Raw genomic sequence first — 18,748 nt, forward strand, 5'->3', positions numbered from 1 at the left:
TATCTGTAATCCTGTCTGTAATGCTTCTTAAAAGAAAAGATGTTCTTAAATACAGTAAGGTTATTATTGAAATGTATTCTAATGACAATATGAACATAACATTTAGCTAATTCAGGTAATTCATTCAGTTAATAATACTGAGGATAATGTTCTTTTGAAGGGGCTCGGGCAGAGCTGGGGTCCAGACTCGCTGTGCAGGGGCCACTTGACTCAATGGAACCCACAGAATACACAGAGCAGACGCTGGACACTGAGAGCCAGGTCAGTTGTTGGTTCTTTTATCTGTGAATCTTATATCGATTTAAGCTTTACTCAGCCTAATAAAATTGTATCTTCGTTGATACTTTTCTGCTGAGTCCAATATTCTGTGGTGTGTATTTGATCACTATTTGCTCTAATTAGGTCACATTTACTCATCGCATCAACATCCCCAAAGCCGCATGTGGCTGTCCCTCGTCCATCACCCTCCAGCAGCTGGTCACTCGAGTGGAGATGTTGGAGAGGGAGGTGTCCATGCTCAGAGCGCAGTGTGGCGCTGGGTGCTGTGGGGACGGCTCTGCCATGGGTGAGTTCTGTTTAAACGACATAATGCGCTGTATGTAATAAAGTAATGCTTTGCTCCTGTTTTACTATCTCATTATACTGATGGTCCAAACAGAGAGAACATTTAGTGCTTAAAAATACTTGCACAGGGTGAACTGCAGTTTAAATAATTTCTGTAAATTTGCATGAAGGGCAATAAAGAAGAATGCTGTTGTCTAAAAGCTCTTTAAATCATTTTGTATTAGTATTCATCTGATGTGTCCATGATTACGTGGGAAACTAGACTGGGATGAAGTTATAGGATAGATTATGGTTAAAGGATCTGCTCCATTGACACCATCAAACCATTCAAATATTTTCTAAAAATGCCCTGTCTCTTCAGCGGGAATATGATTATCTGCTGTAGTGCTGATCTGAATCAGAATGAGGCTGAGAGCCTAGCTCAGGACGCTTGGAGTGGAATAGAAATGCACTAAAATGAGCCAAGATTACAGTCTCTGATGTTCTGACTACTGTTATGATTTCTCAGTAATAAATATCAAGTGGACTGGACATTTAAATTACTATTAGAATGTTATGTTATATCCAACAGTTTGTTAATGTTGTTTACAATTTTCAGACAATTTTGTGCTTATGAGCAAGCAGGAAAAAAAACATTTTACAACATTCTGTGGTGATACATTTGCATATTCTTTTCCTGATACATTTGGTCTTTACCTCTCAACAAGCACATCAACACATCAGCCCCAGTTTTGATCATTTTACATATTATATTTGTGTGTGAGAAGGTTGTTTTCTTGTTAGTTCCTCAATATTTCTTGTGAATTGCCTTCATGATGTGATTTTTCCTAATGTTTTTTCACAGGCCGTTTGGATGTCGGCTCCAGCTGCAGCGGTCATGGCACCTTCAGCTTTGAGATCTGTGGCTGTATCTGTGAAGAAGGTTGGACGGGCAAGAACTGCTCAGAGCCGCGTTGCCCGGACGACTGCTCAGGACAGGGCATCTGTGTGGAGGGCGAGTGTGTATGTGACCGTGACTTCGGAGGGGACAATTGTTCGGAGCCGCGGTGCCCTTCAGACTGCTCGGGGCGTGGCCTCTGTATCGATGGAGAGTGTGTGTGTGAGGAGTCCTACACGGGGGAGGACTGCATGGTGGGACGCTGCCTCAACGACTGCTCTGACCAGGGCCAGTGCGTCAACGGCACCTGCCACTGTCGCCCTGGATATGTGGGGGAAGACTGCTCTCTGGTCTACTGTGCCAACAACTGCAGCAAGAAGGGGGTGTGCAAAGAGGGCTTCTGTGTGTGCCAGGACGGCTACGCTGGAGATGACTGTAACTCAGGTATCTGACTATTACGTTTTCCTTGATGTAGTACTTTTTCTTATTTATTATTTCTTATCTTAATACAGCTTGTACTGGAAAGAGAAAAGCTCTCTAGAGTCAAGTATTCTTCTTAAAATTGGTGCTTTGTTTGGTCTCAACAACTGCCTTGAGAGCAGAAGGAAGCTAGTTCAGTGCAGTAAAAACATCTCCCAAACCTCCATGCTATTGGTTTGTACATCCAGTGTGCTTCAATATTTAAAGTTTTATCTTTTCTTTTACTTCTGGAAAACAGAAGTCATCTGTGATGTCTATAATGGTGAGTAATTTGTTAAAATTGCCAACACAGTATCTCCAACTGAGACACGTTTTGTTCCTACTTCTCAACTTTTTAAATTGACAATGACAGGACATGGGAAATCATATTACACACCAATTCCCTCTCCTACACTGAGTGTCAGTCTGAATGTCTTTGTTCTGTACAATTATAGGCTAAAGCAGCAACACACTGGCCACGGATAGTTTGCTGAATTGAGAATGAAGCAGTTCAATTACCTGGGACCTGTCTGGTGACAGGCGTAAGTGTTTCACATTATCAAAAGTTGAAAGAAGCTGGATGTATTTTCGCTTCAATTATAGGAGCCTGTATACTCACTCAGGAAACCGATGCTCTTGAATTTAAATTGCAGAATATCTTGACACAGACGAGCACAGAGGTCAGCCTATGAGGAGGCATTTAATCTCCAGCTGTGTCAGGTATTCTGTAATGATTTAAATTGGTTGTGAGTGAAAAGAATCGGTGACACTTCCTGACATTCTCTGCTTGTGATGCATGGGATATTTGTACAGTGACATTTACATCGGTCTATGTGATGTGACTGAGCGTTTTCATGTAACTAGGAGAAAAATTACAACTCACAAACTTTACATCACTACACTAAAAACTCACTTGTTCCACTTTGCATACATGTATATACTCATTCTGTTAATGCTAAATAACACTTTACATATGCACCTTGTACCTTTTATGTCCCTTTTATATACTTTTTTATTACAAAAAGTTATTCAAATGTTGCTTTAGACCGATAGTACAAAACATTGTGGGAAATATTTTAAAGCAAGCTGAGCTGACAGTGTTTTGGCAGCCATTTGACAGTTCATCTTTGGTTGCTTTTGAATAATATTTGAATTAAATGCGTTCTGACAGGCGTGGAGAGAAGGACAGCTCGATTCGTGTGGCCCATTCAGTGCTTTGCCTCAGCAGCTTCAGAACCAATACTGTCACTGTGGTTTTCATGTTGGAGCTTGTGACCAATGTCATTCAATATTCAGAGCCGTTCCTCTTTGCTGACTAGAAATTGATTCTCCATTTTGCTCCATGACAAAGCACCTCTGAATATGTGTTCGGCAGCGCTATTTTGTTGACCACGTCCAGGCACAATAAAGTGATATGTGAATGAGCGTCTGTCTGCAAGGAAAGGTCTGATGTTGTTCTTTTGTTGTGCATATTATGGTGTAAAACTTGGAGAAAAACAAAAGGAGCTCTGTTTTGAAGTCTGTTTTATCACACTGCGGATTGAGATGTAAGAGTGACATCACGTTGGCGTTGTTTGGCCAGGTAGAGCTGCACTGTGGCCCGTGACCTCAGATTAGGGTGCTTATTGTTAATGGTTACTAACTATGTGTACCCATGAGTGACCCCATGAGGTATTCTGGTGGTGGACAGTGGTGAATACTGATTATATTTTTAGCGATTTGTGCTTTGTCACATATCGGCTGTCTGTCTTAAATCCTGCTGCCTTAAAATACCCATGAATACGAAGTTTGAAGACTGCACAAAACACGATTACACTGCTGTTTTATAGTTTTTGTGGTAAAAAGGGCTGTGGGTGAGTTTGAAGTAAATTTAAATTACAGAATTTGGGGAAAACAATAAAAATCTGCCCCACATATTGACCGAAAAATATGGGCAGAACTAATCAGCCATTAGGTATCGGCATTGGCCATTAAAAAAAAAAAACAACATATCGGTCAATCTCTAATTTATTTACTCTGTTATCTGGTTGCCCAAAAAAAAAAAAAGACAAACAACCAGCCATCATTTTGCCTTTAAGCTTGGCCCTTCTTCCCCATTCAATCTTATTTTCCCTGATCTTGATAATCTAATAAAATGTCCCCTACAGCAGTGTCCAACAACAACAACTCTCCAGTCCAGGCCCTTTTGTTTTGGGAATCGTTTCAAATATAAAGCTAAAAAACAAAAACACTGCTTTTTTTGTGGGTTGTGGATCCACAGGCACAAACTGTGAGGGTTTGTCATCAGTGAGATCAGTGATGTAAGGCTTTTACATTTTTAAGATCACTATTGATATTTCATTACCGTTCTGTCCTTATTTCTGAAGTACTTTTCTTCTGCAATAGCCAAAAATGATTTACATTACATCAAATCAATAAAAAGGACTCTCTTAACCCCAGACTGACCCCTAAAAATAAGTACATTTGAAACCAACAAATTAAATTACCAACAATCCAAAGTTGGCAATGGATAATCATCTACACTGCCTATATAGTAAACAATCTGTCATACTGTTTTTATTCCTTGTGAAATCCAGAATATCTCTGTATTTTTTTTTTACAGTTTGATTTCAGTCTGGCCCACACGTCCTCTGATGTGTCTCATGTCTGGTCAAACGCGATCTTGCAGTCGGATTTTATTTTTTCAGTGACACTTAAAGTGAAGGAGCTCATTGGTCAGAGATTCTACAGAAATTTGCAATGTTTTTCAGCCCCTTGTGATATTTTTTCTATCATTTTTTCCCATACGGATGGACCAAGCGTGTCCCCGATTGGCTAATCCACCTGTCAATCACAGCCAGTCACCAACACAGTACTGAAGTGTGTATTTTGGATCCAAGGCAACAGTTTTTTTTTATAGTTATGAAGCTGGTTTACTCAAAGGTCATATTGTGATTGAGCATAGACCTTGTTGCTGGTGTTCATGCCAGACTAGGTGAACGTATACATTTACCTTCTGTGGGAGCATACTTCATATTTCTGTTTGAATTTGAAGAGCTCCTTTGTTCCATAACGTCAAGTGCCGCAGAATCTGTCCTTCACCATAATGTTCAAGCCGCCTGTCGCTTTGCCGTCCTCTGCGACCTCATTCAGTCTCTCTCTAGCCATCTCATTGATTAGTACACCTACTTTTGATTTATTTCCTCACATTCTTGACAAAGTCTCAGATGTTTTAGTGTGTCCATCTGTCGTGTGCGTGAGGAAGGAGCTGAAATGGCTACTAAAAAGTGCCCAGTGGCTCCCTGAGGAGTGTATGTGGTGCTGTAAAGTCCAGGATACCAGCTTACAGACATAAAGAAGAAGTTGATGGGTTGTGTATTATTGCTCATATATGTCTCTACGGATCTATTGCTTCATGTTTATGCCACATCATGCAGAAATGTTGGCCAAGTTTCTCCATTCAGATGATTTACAGCCATCCACCTGTGCCTTGTTTTTTTTCATACACCGTTCTTGTCCTTCGCCGCCTTCGTCCTCTTACTCCTCGTTTTCCTTCACAGAAACCCCCATAAACACTCTTGTTTATGCCACGTCATTCTCATTCAGCACCACCTCTCCGGTTTACGGCTCAACAAAATCCACTTCGCCCTGAATGAGAGGCAGCATTTTCATCACTCCGTCTAACACTACTCTCTTGTTGCTAAGTGTCAACATCCTTTTACCAGCAAGAATGTGCAACCCCAAATATAGTCAATCATCCTGTTTTTACGCTTTGATACCAGCAACTGAAACTTTGGGTGAGCTCACATTTGTTAAAACTGTGTGAAAACTAGAACAGAACCCAGAACGAAACATGGACTTAACCAGGATTTAACCAGAACTTAAGAAGCGGCTTCGATGAGCAGCGAAACGTCTTCACTACTACAACTTTTTATCCAGTTGACAAGTTAGATTTTTTCTTTTACTGTGGATCAGACTTGTATGACTGAGGGATTTCACAGACAAAATAAAAAGAGAGCAAACAGAGTCATTACAAACCAAATTAGGTCCATATTAGGACTAAAATGAGCTCAAGCCAGGATAAATCTGCAGTATTTCGATTAGATTTGCAATTTGTTTTTATAAAGCAGGATTCTATTCAGAGTTCACTTTGCAAACATTTCCAGGAGCATTAACATTTGAGACAAGACAGACATATAAACTGTGAAACTAATACAAGAATCCCATGAATTTCAGAGCGTGTTTGTCCTTTGCAGAGGACATTCTATTGTCTAAATTATTGCAGCTTTTGTGATCTCCAGCTCAATTTGCGATTTATTCTACAGTCCTACTCTGAATCTCCTTTTTGTGTGGTATTTTCATGGGGGAAATGATAGTTTCAAGCTGTGGGGTTCTGAGCTGTTATGAGCTGAGCTTTTACTGGGAACTTATTACAGTAAAACAAAAGAAACTGTATTACATGAGTGAGAAAGCAAGTACAGTCACAGAGTTTGACCCCTGTGCTCCGCTCTACCCTCTCATGCTGTCAAACTGTCCTAAGGCGAGACACTAGATAAGAAGATCTACTGCTAAAAAAAAACAAAAGAAAAAAAGGGCAACATATTTAACATGCCGCCAAATGTTCTACGCTCAAGGGGGATTTTCTGCACCAATACATCTGAAACTTGCCGCAGGCTTTGTGAATTTTGGGGATGCACATCAATAAGCTCATGAATAAATCGTGTTTAAATTATTCTTTTTCAGTGGCACCAGCGATGAACTTGAGGGTACGAGCAGTGACCGATCGATCCATTGACCTGGAGTGGGAGGGCTCGGTCGTCCTTACAGACTTCCTGGTCACTTACACACCCAATACCCCTGGAGGTAAATGCTTTAATGTGGAGCCACCGTTTTATGATTAGGCTGAGACGTGGGAGTGTAAAATCCAGTTTATGCGAAAAATATGTAAGATTGTATGAGTTTGCAGAAATGTTAATGTATTTTTTGAGTTTTTTGTACATCAACACAAAGTATTCTTTAGTATTCATAGTGACATTTTGAGGACTTAAAGGATATTGAGGATATAAATTTTGTTTTGAATTTTTGCTCATTTTTCACGCTTCTGAAACCCATGAATAGTGTAATGAATTGTAAAAGGTGTTCTCTTCGACTTTCTGCTGTAGGTAATTGTCATTGAAGTTAAACGCAAACTCATATTGTTGTATAAAGTATACGTAACACGGCGTTGACTCTTTCGTCGCAGGGGTGCAGATGGAGTTGCGGCTGCCCGGTAACACCACCACATGCTCCATCTCCGGGCTGGACGCGGGAATGGAATACAACATCAACGTGTTCTCTGTCATCAACAACAGTATCAGTGTCCCCGCCAGCATCACCGTCTCCACCTGTGAGTGCTCTCCTCTCTGTAACACAAGCAACTTTATGGTCCCATGAGGCCCCTTTAATATTCCTGTTTACTCTCCTAGACAGTAAAGGGAGCATATTAATTCAAGCAGATGCACATCTAGTCTCACACTATTTTCAGTTGATACAACCCCCCAAACCCTCCTGCTGGTTCACTGTGTCAATAAAGTGAGAATGCCACCTGGGTTTTTTCTGCAATCTTGTTGTAAATCTGCTCCAACACCTGTTTAGTATCAGTTTTAATTCAACACAAACAAAACAAGTCTCCCATGTGTGTTTTCAAAATCATATATTAGCAGTATTTGGAAACTTACTTTTTCTATTAAATAAAAAATCTACATACATTTAGACATGCATGTATTATTAATTGGATGCTATGTTTTATTTAATGTGTAAATAAAGCAACAATTTGTGCTTTTGATATCATTCAGCCCTGTAGCAAACATGAATTAATAATAATGATAATAAATAATAATAATGCGCCTCAAGACACACAAAGCGCTTAACGTACTCCGCACTCCACACTCAGGTTATGGTAAATTATTACTGTAGCCACATCTGCCGTGGGGTAGACAGGTGTAAGCAAGGCTGCCAATCTGCGCCGTTAAAGCAGAACTATTACGCAAAATCGAGTTGTAGTTGTTTACCCCTCTGTTTTACCCTCTCGAAGTTTTTTTTTTTGAGTGATTCGTGCATGTGTGAGCAATCGTTAATCACTTATTTTCAAGGTGCCATTTTGCCGGTGAATCCCCGTCTTCACCGTCACTTCGTTACTTCGGTCTTCAGTTTTATTTTCTTGAAAATAAAATCCATGACTTTTTAGTGCGACCTCCAGCTATCCATAAGAAGGGCCAACAGCTTCATGTCTCTATGTTACGATGACGTTTATGGCGACGTCAGTTTCTTTTATTGCGTCGTTTTAGATGAATATTGCGATTTAAATGTGCAAATGACATAATGATCCACAGTTGTCATTGATTACAGCGATATCGCAGACACAAGCACAACAGTTCTTCTTTAATGCTAATAATTTTACTCGTAACCACGGAATGAGTGACCTTCCACTTAAAGTTACATGTTCATCTTTTTTATCACAACATATTTTTGTGTTTTCTTTGCACAAGTTTGGTGAGGTTGTGATTTATGTTCCGTAAGGGTCACTGAAGAACAACAATATGTCTTTTCTCACCTTTTCAGATGTCTCCAGTCCAGATAGCTTAGTCTTCAAATCCATCACCGAGACGTCAGTGGAGGTCCAGTGGCAGCCGTTCTACTTCTCCTTCGATGGATGGGAGATCAGCTTTATCCCTAAGGTTGTGTTTTTACCAGTGTTGACCCATTTGTCAGCACCTATATGAGTCTACAGTGGACTACAGATGACAACTATAGTCTTTGCGCTCAAATGAAAAAGAGACGGTGAATCTAAAAAAAGCAAAACATCCTGAGTAGTGAAATTAGTCGTTCAAAATATTTGCTCTACTTAAAGCGCACACCAAATTAAAGGAGATTTTCTTAAGCTTATTGGCTATTAGATGGATGAGCTACTAAACCCTGTGTGAGGACAACGTTAGCCAGCCTGGTTCAAAGTCTGAAACTAAAAGCATTCTGTCTTTAATTCCCAGTGTAAACTCAGGTACTCTGGGCACTCTAATCTCATAGACCCTCTCAGTAATTGGCTTTCTGCTTTAGGACGTTCTCAGGGGGAGACATCCTTTGGTCCGGCCAGAATACAATGCACTTTTTATTTATCGCAAGCCTTTTAAGAAAAAAAGGTTCCTTCTAATTTGCTTTTTATTGGCTTACTCCTCCTATCCAATCATTTCCTATTGCTTTCTTCTTACTATAGACCCTCTTGCCTCCAAACCACTATTTTTACATTACGCTGTCTCCGTCTTTTGTGCATGTCATCTCTCTCTCTCTTTCTGGAGTTGTATTCTTCACTTGTTCATCTTTGCTTTCTCTACCCCCCTCCTCCACAAGGGAAATCATATTAAGAGTTGCCTGTCCCGCCCCATGTGGATTTAATCCAGCAATGGGGATTGTGAAATTTAACAATCTCCTAATGGAAAAAGGCATGGAGAGATTGGCCTGAGAGTTCAAAGAACTCACTGCGTTGCTTAGAAGTAGGAAAGAAATTATGAAGAGACAGTGCTTTGTTTGTGCTAAAATGGAAGTTATGGTTAGGTTGTGTTCATGATTATGAGGATCTGTACCTATTTGATGGAAGAAATTGTAGTATGCGGAAGAAAGAAAGCCCAGAAACTGTACCGGTGTGTAGCTTTCTTGTTTAATACTGAATATTCTCATACTAATTTTTGTATATGATGTGAAAACTATAATTGCAACTAACTTATATAATAATATTGCCTTGATTTTTGATTAGATTGTTCAAAAAGTTACTCCACGCTTCATCGCTCTCAGTGTTTGAGGCTACACTTGTGCAAAAATATCTTGGCATTTATTAAAAAATTATATAATTTGACACAAGGAAACTCTGCCTCCTTCTCCAATACACGAAGAAGAAGCAGTACAGTGTCCCTGAAGTGCCTTACCTCAGCGTCATAATTCACATGCAGCAGACGAGCTGGAGGTCAGAGCTCAGCGGTCAGGCCACATGCAAATGCAAATCTCTATATTTCACTGTGAAGGCTGCTCTATAACGTCTTCTTGATGTTGAAATGATGTTAAACGATGCCTGCAGCTACAACACTGTTCCAAATGCATACTGCTAATGATTTCTGTACTCCTGAGTTACTGGAATGATCTGTCAATTGTTCAATATCAAACAGACATTTAAATTTAACAGATATAATCTAAATGTTACAGGTCCAGTGATTAGTGATCTAAAAAGCAGTGTGGGATTTGTTTTTCACTGATTACTGCATATTTAAAAGCAGCTGTTTACATTACATTTATATTATAATACTGTACATATGGCATTTGAAAGGAGAGGTTAACTTGTCTATATTTGGCTATATTTGAATTAGGATTAGTATTTTTATTGGAGCTTTATTGGGAGTCACAGAGTTTGTTCACAGATCTGAAGGTGTTTCAAATCCAGCTCTAGACATAAACATCATTGGTGGAGCCGTTCAATCCACTGACCTACAGGTTGGCAGTGCGATTCTAACTCCCACGGATGGATGCTGTTGTGTCCTTGGGCATGACACTTAACCCCTTGTGTGTGAATATGTGTGTGAATGGGTGAGCGGTTCGTCGATGTAAAGTGTTTTAAAGTACCTTGAAGGTGAAAAAGCGCTCTATAAAAAAATCACCGTTTATCACTTAACGTTTGCTTAGTTTTGCTGTTGTATTTTTTACAACTTTTACAGCAAGTTTTTAATATTTTGCCATTGTCAGAGTGAATTCTTTTCTGCATTCAATAAACCTTTTGCCTCAACAACAACATTTATTATTAAAAACTGAATGATTTTTAGGTGTGGATTTGACCTTTCTCACAGAGTGAATCATTGCTAATTATGTGCACACAGGAGGCAGCTGGAGGTGCAGGAGTAAATTGTTGGGATTATTCTAAATAAGCGCCTTAGTTTAACCAAATAATTATTGAGAACACCAGTTGTGATATGAGCACTAAAACTACAGGATGATGCCCAGTGCAGTAATTCAGTTATTACATAGATTACAACTCGAGTAGCATGTGGAGTTATTGGAAACACCGGGCTTCTTGGTGTTAGTGCAAACCTTCACAGAGCGGGGTCTACAGCAGCATTAGGCCTAACATCTGTCTGTCTGCTGGAAGTGCTCTGAAACCCCCTCTGCCTGAGAACACGTCCAGCAGCTCCATATGGATGAGTGCAGGGCTCAGAATGAACAAAGTGGTGCCCAGGGTAGAAAACTCTCTGAAACATCTATGCTAGAAATTATTGATAATTTTTTTCACTTTTGGTAACACTTAATCTACTTCATTAAAGACAATGCAACTTGTCTAATTCTAACACTTATTGAACACAGTGTTAAAATAAAAGTGTGACCTCATAATTTTCATGAAATTGTCAAGTGAACAATAGCTTTTCTCTTCTTCCTTTATCTCATGACTATGTTTTTCCCTCCAGGACAATGATGGAGGGATGACAGCACAGCTCCCCAGCACCATCACCTCTTTTGTGCAGACTGGTCTGAGACCAGGAGAGGAGTACACAGTGAACCTGGTGGCCCTGAGGGAGCAGGGCAGGAGCCAACCCATCACTGGCATCGTCACAACACGTATGTAGCAGTTACACTACCCAGGCTTTGTTCTATACGTGTTTACATCTTTTAACAAATGAAGGCCGTGCCCCTCTCAGTTACATTGGGATCGTGTGTACATTGGGATCCTACACACGCATTACCTCATTTGCTCATTATTTTATGATTGCGTCACTGCCACACATAATTGGAAAGGTTGTTGTTCATTTCTGTACACTGACCTGAGTTTCTCCGACACCGTTAATGTCCGTGAAGTATGGCTCTACTGTTCACCCGCGTGACTCCGCTGGGACAGCTCTAATAGATCCAATTCAAAACGTTCCAATAACAAATTCAGACTGTGGTGTCCGCAGTCAAAACATCATCCATTTCCTGTCAGGCCTTTGTTCCTCTTGTACCTTGTAATTAAGTAAGGATTAATAATTCATGACTCCTTTTTCATTAATTTTTCACTTGAAGCCCACTGCAGGACACCTTATTGGATAAGAACAGAGGCAGAAGACAAATTTGAAGTTGCTCAATTATTTAGATGTAAGATTTAATCTTCCGTAGAGAGAACGACAAACCAATGAGGAGTGAAGGGAGGCTAGTGGGAGCAGACAACTGATGTGGGAGTAGTTTTCTTCCTCTGGATGTTTTCTAGGACAAGGCCCAAGAGACCAGTTCCTAATGCAGCACGGATTGAGACAAACCTGTAGTATGTCAGATCTGACCTAAGAATACAGTGTTTCAGTGTAAGTCTTCTTTACAGCCTGCTGTGCTCTAAGTCTATTACATTTATCCTGAGGCAATGGAGAACACTTATTATGACTTATAGATGAAATCAATGTAAACATTCACTAGATTACGTAACTTCTAATGTTACGGTAATAATGATCACATATATAAACAGTGTTACAATAAAAAATGCATAAATAAAACAGACAATTTCACATCTGATTACCATAATTTGGCTAATCATCAATGAAAAGGTTTTTAATTGTTCTGTTCTTAGCACCTCATTACCTGAGCTGTAAATCCTCTGCATTAGCACTCCTCTGAGCAAACCCTGAGTCTGTGAAACTCATTGTGAGGTATTGTGTTTGCTTCATTACACCTGATATGTTTTCTATTCTTTAACACTAATAAGAGTTGTCTTTCAGCAATCACAGCGGAACACTCTAATCATGAGCTGTGTTTTACACCTCTCCGACAGAGCCGCTGGGATGTGTTGTGTCAGGTCTGATAACATGCACATGTCTGACTGTCGGGGAACAGCATTTCCAGATAACAAAATCTACTGCTGAAAAAGCTCCCAGCAACGGACAAAAATCCCACCAGTTTTTCTAATAAGATAAGCTCTTCAGCCACAGCAGTCAAAAATATACCTTCAGCCATAAAACTTTTTTGATAGCTGTGAAAATGTCAGCGGCATGGAACATTTTAAATTAACTTTTATTACGGTTTGTAAAAATGGTACAGATCTGCTGTCACTGAGATTTACACCTATCTGTTACAGTTTGTGATGGTGGAAAGGAAAAAAAAAAACATGAATGATTGCATTATTTTGAATATACATACAAGTCTCTGTGCTGAGGCTGTTCTTGTTAAAATACTTTACAATTTTTGAGTACATTTATCATCAGAGTTCTAGCATTTTTTCTTCTCAAAGATCAGAAGTTCCCAGTTGCCTTGAACACACCATAAGAACGAATGTCCCTTTCTAAAAATGTTGCATAAGATTTTAAACCATTACATCTTCCACTCGTGGCCTCTGTTCGTCACGATTAAATATCGGTTATTGCTGAAATATCGTTTTTTTGCTGTTAGCGTCATCCAACACAGTTCTTTAAATGTCACTTTTAACCCAGTATAAAGCATAGAATATACATCAGAAACATCAATAGTTCCTTTCAAAATGTGCTCGCGGCCGCAGCACTTTGTAAATATTGTGTGTCTTTTGTGTGCTTGTTCCTCAGTGATAGATGGCCCCACTCAGCTGATCGTTCGAGATGTGTCAGACACGGTGGCGTTTGTGGAGTGGACCCCACCGAAGGCTAAAATTGATCAGATCGTTCTGCGCTACGGCCTGGTGGGAGAAGGGCCGCGCACCACCTTCCGCTTGCAGCCCTCTCTCAGCCAGTATTCCCTTCAGGTCAGCCCAACATGTTTGTGTATGTCTGCATGTGTGCGTCCTGTTAACCTGCCAAGAACCACGAACCAGATGGAGTATTTATCTAGCACGAGATAAAGCATGTTTTCTCTTCATGGTTTATGTCAGTGGCCTTCAAACATTTTCTATGAAATACCACCAAAGAAAGGACTTCACTTTCCAAGTCCCACCAGATCTAAACAGGACTATTCCAGGTCTTATTTATGACTAAAGCAGGTCTAAAAGTGGACTATGTAATTTCCACTGTAGTTCTAATCAAGAAATTATCCAAAATAAGACAAAAAAGTAGATAAAATTAACTCTGAATCATGCAAACCCACAAGAGTAGACAGTAGCTCAATTGGTAGAGATTTTTTCCACTGATCTCAAGGTTGAGGGTTCAAATTGGGCAAAACACACCCACCTCGCCTCCAGTTTACTTCTGCGTATGAGTGTTAGTGTGAATGAAGTGAAAGTGGAAAAGCGCTATACAAAAATGTCCATTTATCAAACCGAAGGGCCGTCCAAGTACCATGTGAACGAGCCCACGTACCACAGTTTGAGAAACACTGGTTTATGTTTAATCAGATCTCATGGCCTGTCTGCTGTCTGTGCTGGGAGATAAAGCAGAGACAAATGCATAGACCTCTCTTAGGTGTTTTTTGTGTTTTGCGTTGCACAGGTTCTGCAGCCCGGATCACGTTATAATGTGTCTGTGAGTGGAGTGAGGAAAGGAAATGAGAGCGGAGCCATTTCCACAGAGTTTTCCACTGGTGAGAGCTGACAGCAGCACACGGAGATGTGGTTCTGCTGGTGCTATTGACCTTATTCCGCCTTCTTTTGCCTCTAAATGCTACTACACCGAGCTTTCTTTGTAGTGGCACTTCCGGTTAAGCAGGAATCCCCATTTATTTCAGTGGAGAATTTGAGAAAAGTTTCAACACTAAAACATGATGTAAAGTAGGTTGATTTGTGTAAAAAGTTCAACACTGCACTGATTCTCTGGGAGGCTTTAAAACAGATTTGTAGTCTGTTTAAAATGTATTTGTTGTTAAGATTGGCAGCCCAGATGCAAAATAATACAACCCGAATGACGATGGCGGTGCTCACGACAACTTCCGGAATAAGGTCAATAGAATACAACATTTCAGTGTTCAGTGTGTCCTCATTATGTGTATTATCATGTGCAGAATAAGAAAACATATTCATGAACTATTATTCTTGATTTGACTGTAAATCTGTAGTTGACCTTTTATTATCCAGTTGTATTTATAATATTATTCTCCAGCGTTCTTAACATAATAGAATGTATAAGTATAACTACACTGCACCAGTGTCATACTGTTTAATTAAAACTGTTCCTGCATCAACATAAATAAGATCTGACTTAACAACAAGTTGATTGTGTAAACTGCTGATGTTTGCTTGTTCAACCTCCCTGAGAATTGGTCTCAGTGTCCCCAACATTGTCAGCTTTATCGTTTTTCTCAGAGATCGATGCTCCTAAGAACCTGCGCCTCGTGACCAAGAGCTCCACCAGCCTGGAGCTGGAGTGGGACAACAGTGAGGCGGAGGTAACACTGCAGAAGCCTTGTTTTTCCTTTGTTTGTTTGGTTTATTCGATCATTTCCAGTTTAATCTAGAACACTTATTTTTTCACTTTTGTTTTACTTTAGGTTTGCTGCTATCTCAGTTGTCTTCCCACACAGCTAATTTCAATATTTTGATGTTTTTGACAGATTTAATTGGGTGGGTTTTCTTTAGTCTCTACAAGAAATTTAAGACCCATGACTCTGATATGTTGAGGAACAGTTTTCTATCTCTGTACTGGTTCAGACAGCAGTGGATTTATCCTCTGATCTATGTTATGTTAATGTCGATGTCTTTATGTAAACTATATCACGTTGCATCTCTACAGGTGGATGGATACCAGGTGGTATACAGCACTTTGGCCGGAGACCTGTATGATAAAGTTATTGTTCCACGCAATGAAGGAGTCACCTCCAAGACCACACTGACAGGTAAAGCAGATGTATTAAACCAGCGCTACTTCATACAGTTGCACTTATGTAATGTGTTACAGGCAAAGTAGGAAAAAGATACTTTATTGTCTACTTTGTCTAGGCATTTTATAGAATTCTTGGCAAAGTTTGGCAGATATGTTTTATCTTTGGATATTGCTGCAAATTAAAGGAGAAAAGCTACTTTTCTAAGATACGAGTGCATTATAGACCTCCTCATCAAACCTAAATGTAACCTGTACTATTGTTCTACTACGTTTGGACTGTGACATAGCACCAAGTAGAGATGGTACAAGGTCAAGTTTTAGTATTATGATTATTGTGAGAAAAAAAACACCACAATTTAACAATTATTCATGATTATTGAACCCTTGACCAAACAGTGAAATCACAAATTTTCAGCATTACAGTGTGTGATCTGGTTTATGACACAAAACTTTCTTAAGGATTAAGTAAATTTGAGGTGACATAAACAGTCAGATACAAAACACTTTTGTACTCCATAATTGTACTTTTTGGAGTATAGATTGAATAGAAATGACTCCCAAGCATTTTCTAATGCCTAAAATGACCAGGCAAAGAAAGAAATTAATATTAATATTCTCTACTTTTTCTTTAGGGAAATGCCTTTAGGGATTCTATAGAATGGCAAAGTTGAGAATAATGATTCATTTGGTTCTTTTCCTGGTTGTTTCGGGCGTTCTATCACCTTTGCCTGTAACTTATGCATATTGGGCTGTGTGTTGTCATTGAGGATCATCTCTTCAGCTAAAAGTGGGCTGACAGGCTCCTGACTGTTTCTGCACAAACGCTTGTTGTCCTGCGGCCATATTGAAAGGCTGTCAGGGAGAAGGGGTCAGCTGGGAGTTTTTTCAAAAAGGCCATAGTGCTGAAAGGGCACGGCTGGCATAAGAATAGAAGCAAAAGGTCCCTGTGTTATTCAGTATGTCCAATGCAATCAATGCACTTTCTCCTTCCATTCCCTCTCCAACACCTTCCCTTTCTTCATGGGCCTATAGTATTCTTCTGTTGATCAGTTTTTGGTTGCTCATATATTTATTCCAGCAGCATGGGGAATTCTTTAAAATGATGCTAATTTAATCAGTCATGCTGTTGGTGAAAATCGCTGCATCTTCAGAATTTAAATGATCTTAATTTTGCTTAGTCACCAAAGTTGCGCTAAGTGGGCTGTCAGACCTCGCTTGTGTACAAGGACACACTTTGTCATACTCTCTAACTAGTGCATCTTTTCCTTTCTCCATCACAGACCTTCTCCCAGGCACAGAGTACGGCATTGGCATCTCAGCAATGAGAGGAAGCAACCAGAGTGCCCCCTCAACCATGAACGCCAGGACAGGTACGTCACAGGGGGGTGCACACACTGAGCCAATCCAAGCCCCTAAAGCGTGCTGCGTTTGTCCAGTGTCAAACTGATCCATGCTCAGGACCCGGGAAGTTTTAACATTTTAACAGTATTCTGACGGAGTGTTTATAAGACATTCTTGGGGGCAAAGCTTAATGAATCTTTACAGTTAGCCTAGCTAAACTTTGGCTTAATTTTGCTTCATGGAATATCTCCAGTGTTATATATTTTTTTTTCATAAACACGACAGTCCCTCCAGTGAAAACTGTGTTATTCCTTTTACTGATATTTATTACATTCAAACTCAGACACAAAGAGTGAAGCTTGTATATTACAGGAAGACCCAGTGCCAGTTGTGCTCATTTAAGTGGCTGGTGTTTTAAAATAGCTTCAATCCGACGACTCTTTTAAGCCCCATTTCTTCTTTCTTTCTTTTAACTAAAAAATACACTATATTCAACATGTATTTTCTCAACCAGTATTAAATGATTTGAAAACACCTCCATCTTCCAGGCACAACACACAGCAGGACATAGGTTGAAAGCAACATTTTCATCTGCTAGACCAGGTTCAGTTAAGGCTGGTCTCTTTTCAGCCCAACTTTGAAGGTGAATCTTGTCTGTAAAAAGACAGTATTTATATCATTTAGTATTTACTGTTAACTAGTGATTAAAAAAACTAAAAAAACATGTTTGTCTAGATGGAGAATTGTGCACATTATTTTAGTTGATGACAAACCGTCTGAATTCACTGTTATGGTATGTTATTCCTTATAATTTTTTTATTTATTCTGATTGATTTTTCGGTGAAGCGGAGCAGTGTAACACCAAGCTTGAGCATGAACATGATTGAACAAGTCCGGGACAGGAAGTGTAAAACATCCGTTTCTATTCACTGTGATGGACTGTCAGCTTGTATCACACTCCCCTTCTCCAGCCATTCACCCGCACATTTGTGTTAACAAAATTTCAGTCTATGAAATGTCATTCAAGGTGAAAAGATGTTTACACAGATTTGTTTTAACAGTTTAAAATAGACCAATATATATAAATATAGTTTAGTGGTGATATTTTCTAGTTTTAGCATATCAGTTATCGGCCTTAAATCTTCAGCACAGGCCAATATTTTGTTTTGGTCGACCTGCTGCCTTTAAATACTCATGAATACGGAATTTGCTTTGCTTAAACTGTGACTACACTGCTCTTTATAGGTTTGTGGTAAAAAAGTGCTGTGGGTAAGTTTGTTGTAAATTTTAATTACAGAATTTGGGGAAAACAATAAAAATCTTCACCACAAATCAACCCAAAAATATCATCAGACATTCTAAATAATCGATATTGGCATCGGCCATCAGAAAACTTATATCAGCCGATCTCTAGTTTAAGTTTAGTCCTCCATCTGATCAGGTTGTAAAATAAGCTCACAGTTTAACAATGAACTAAAAAAAAACTAAAAAAAACATTTGATCGTGAAATATTTTTTATATGGTGCAATAAATTTTTCCTGATAGTATTTTAAATGTTTCCTCATAGGCCTGGACGTTCCATTGGACCTTACTGTCACAGCGTCCACAGATAACACCATAACTCTTGCGTGGGGGTCGTCCAGGGCCCCATTGACCATTACAAGGTTACCTACATATCGTCGTTCTGGCGTCACAACCGAGGTAAAAATAAATAATATAATATACTGTATATCAGAGGACATCAATAACATGCTCCAAGGATGTGACCTTATGTTGGTTG

The 18,748-nt window shown here is 39.5% G+C and overlaps 1 protein-coding gene across 1 annotated transcript in view; it reads left to right on the forward strand.

Moving 5' to 3' along the window:
* The window catches only part of LOC117385507 (tenascin-R-like), a 50,169-nt gene that overhangs the window by 17,239 nt on the left and 14,182 nt on the right, over positions 1–18,748 (forward strand). The window contains 14 exon segments of the mRNA XM_055228602.1: positions 161–261; positions 403–565; positions 1,409–1,885; positions 6,623–6,742; positions 7,122–7,265; positions 8,480–8,595; positions 11,356–11,506; positions 13,447–13,622; positions 14,302–14,392; positions 15,111–15,193; positions 15,538–15,640; positions 16,908–16,997; positions 18,536–18,607; positions 18,610–18,649. Of these exon segments, the coding sequence (XP_055084577.1) occupies positions 161–261; positions 403–565; positions 1,409–1,885; positions 6,623–6,742; positions 7,122–7,265; positions 8,480–8,595; positions 11,356–11,506; positions 13,447–13,622; positions 14,302–14,392; positions 15,111–15,193; positions 15,538–15,640; positions 16,908–16,997; positions 18,536–18,607; positions 18,610–18,649 (1,927 nt within the window).

The sequence above is a fragment of the Periophthalmus magnuspinnatus genome, chromosome 17 (genome assembly GCF_009829125.3).
Source record: "Periophthalmus magnuspinnatus isolate fPerMag1 chromosome 17, fPerMag1.2.pri, whole genome shotgun sequence".
NCBI lineage: Eukaryota > Metazoa > Chordata > Actinopteri > Gobiiformes > Gobiidae > Periophthalmus > Periophthalmus magnuspinnatus.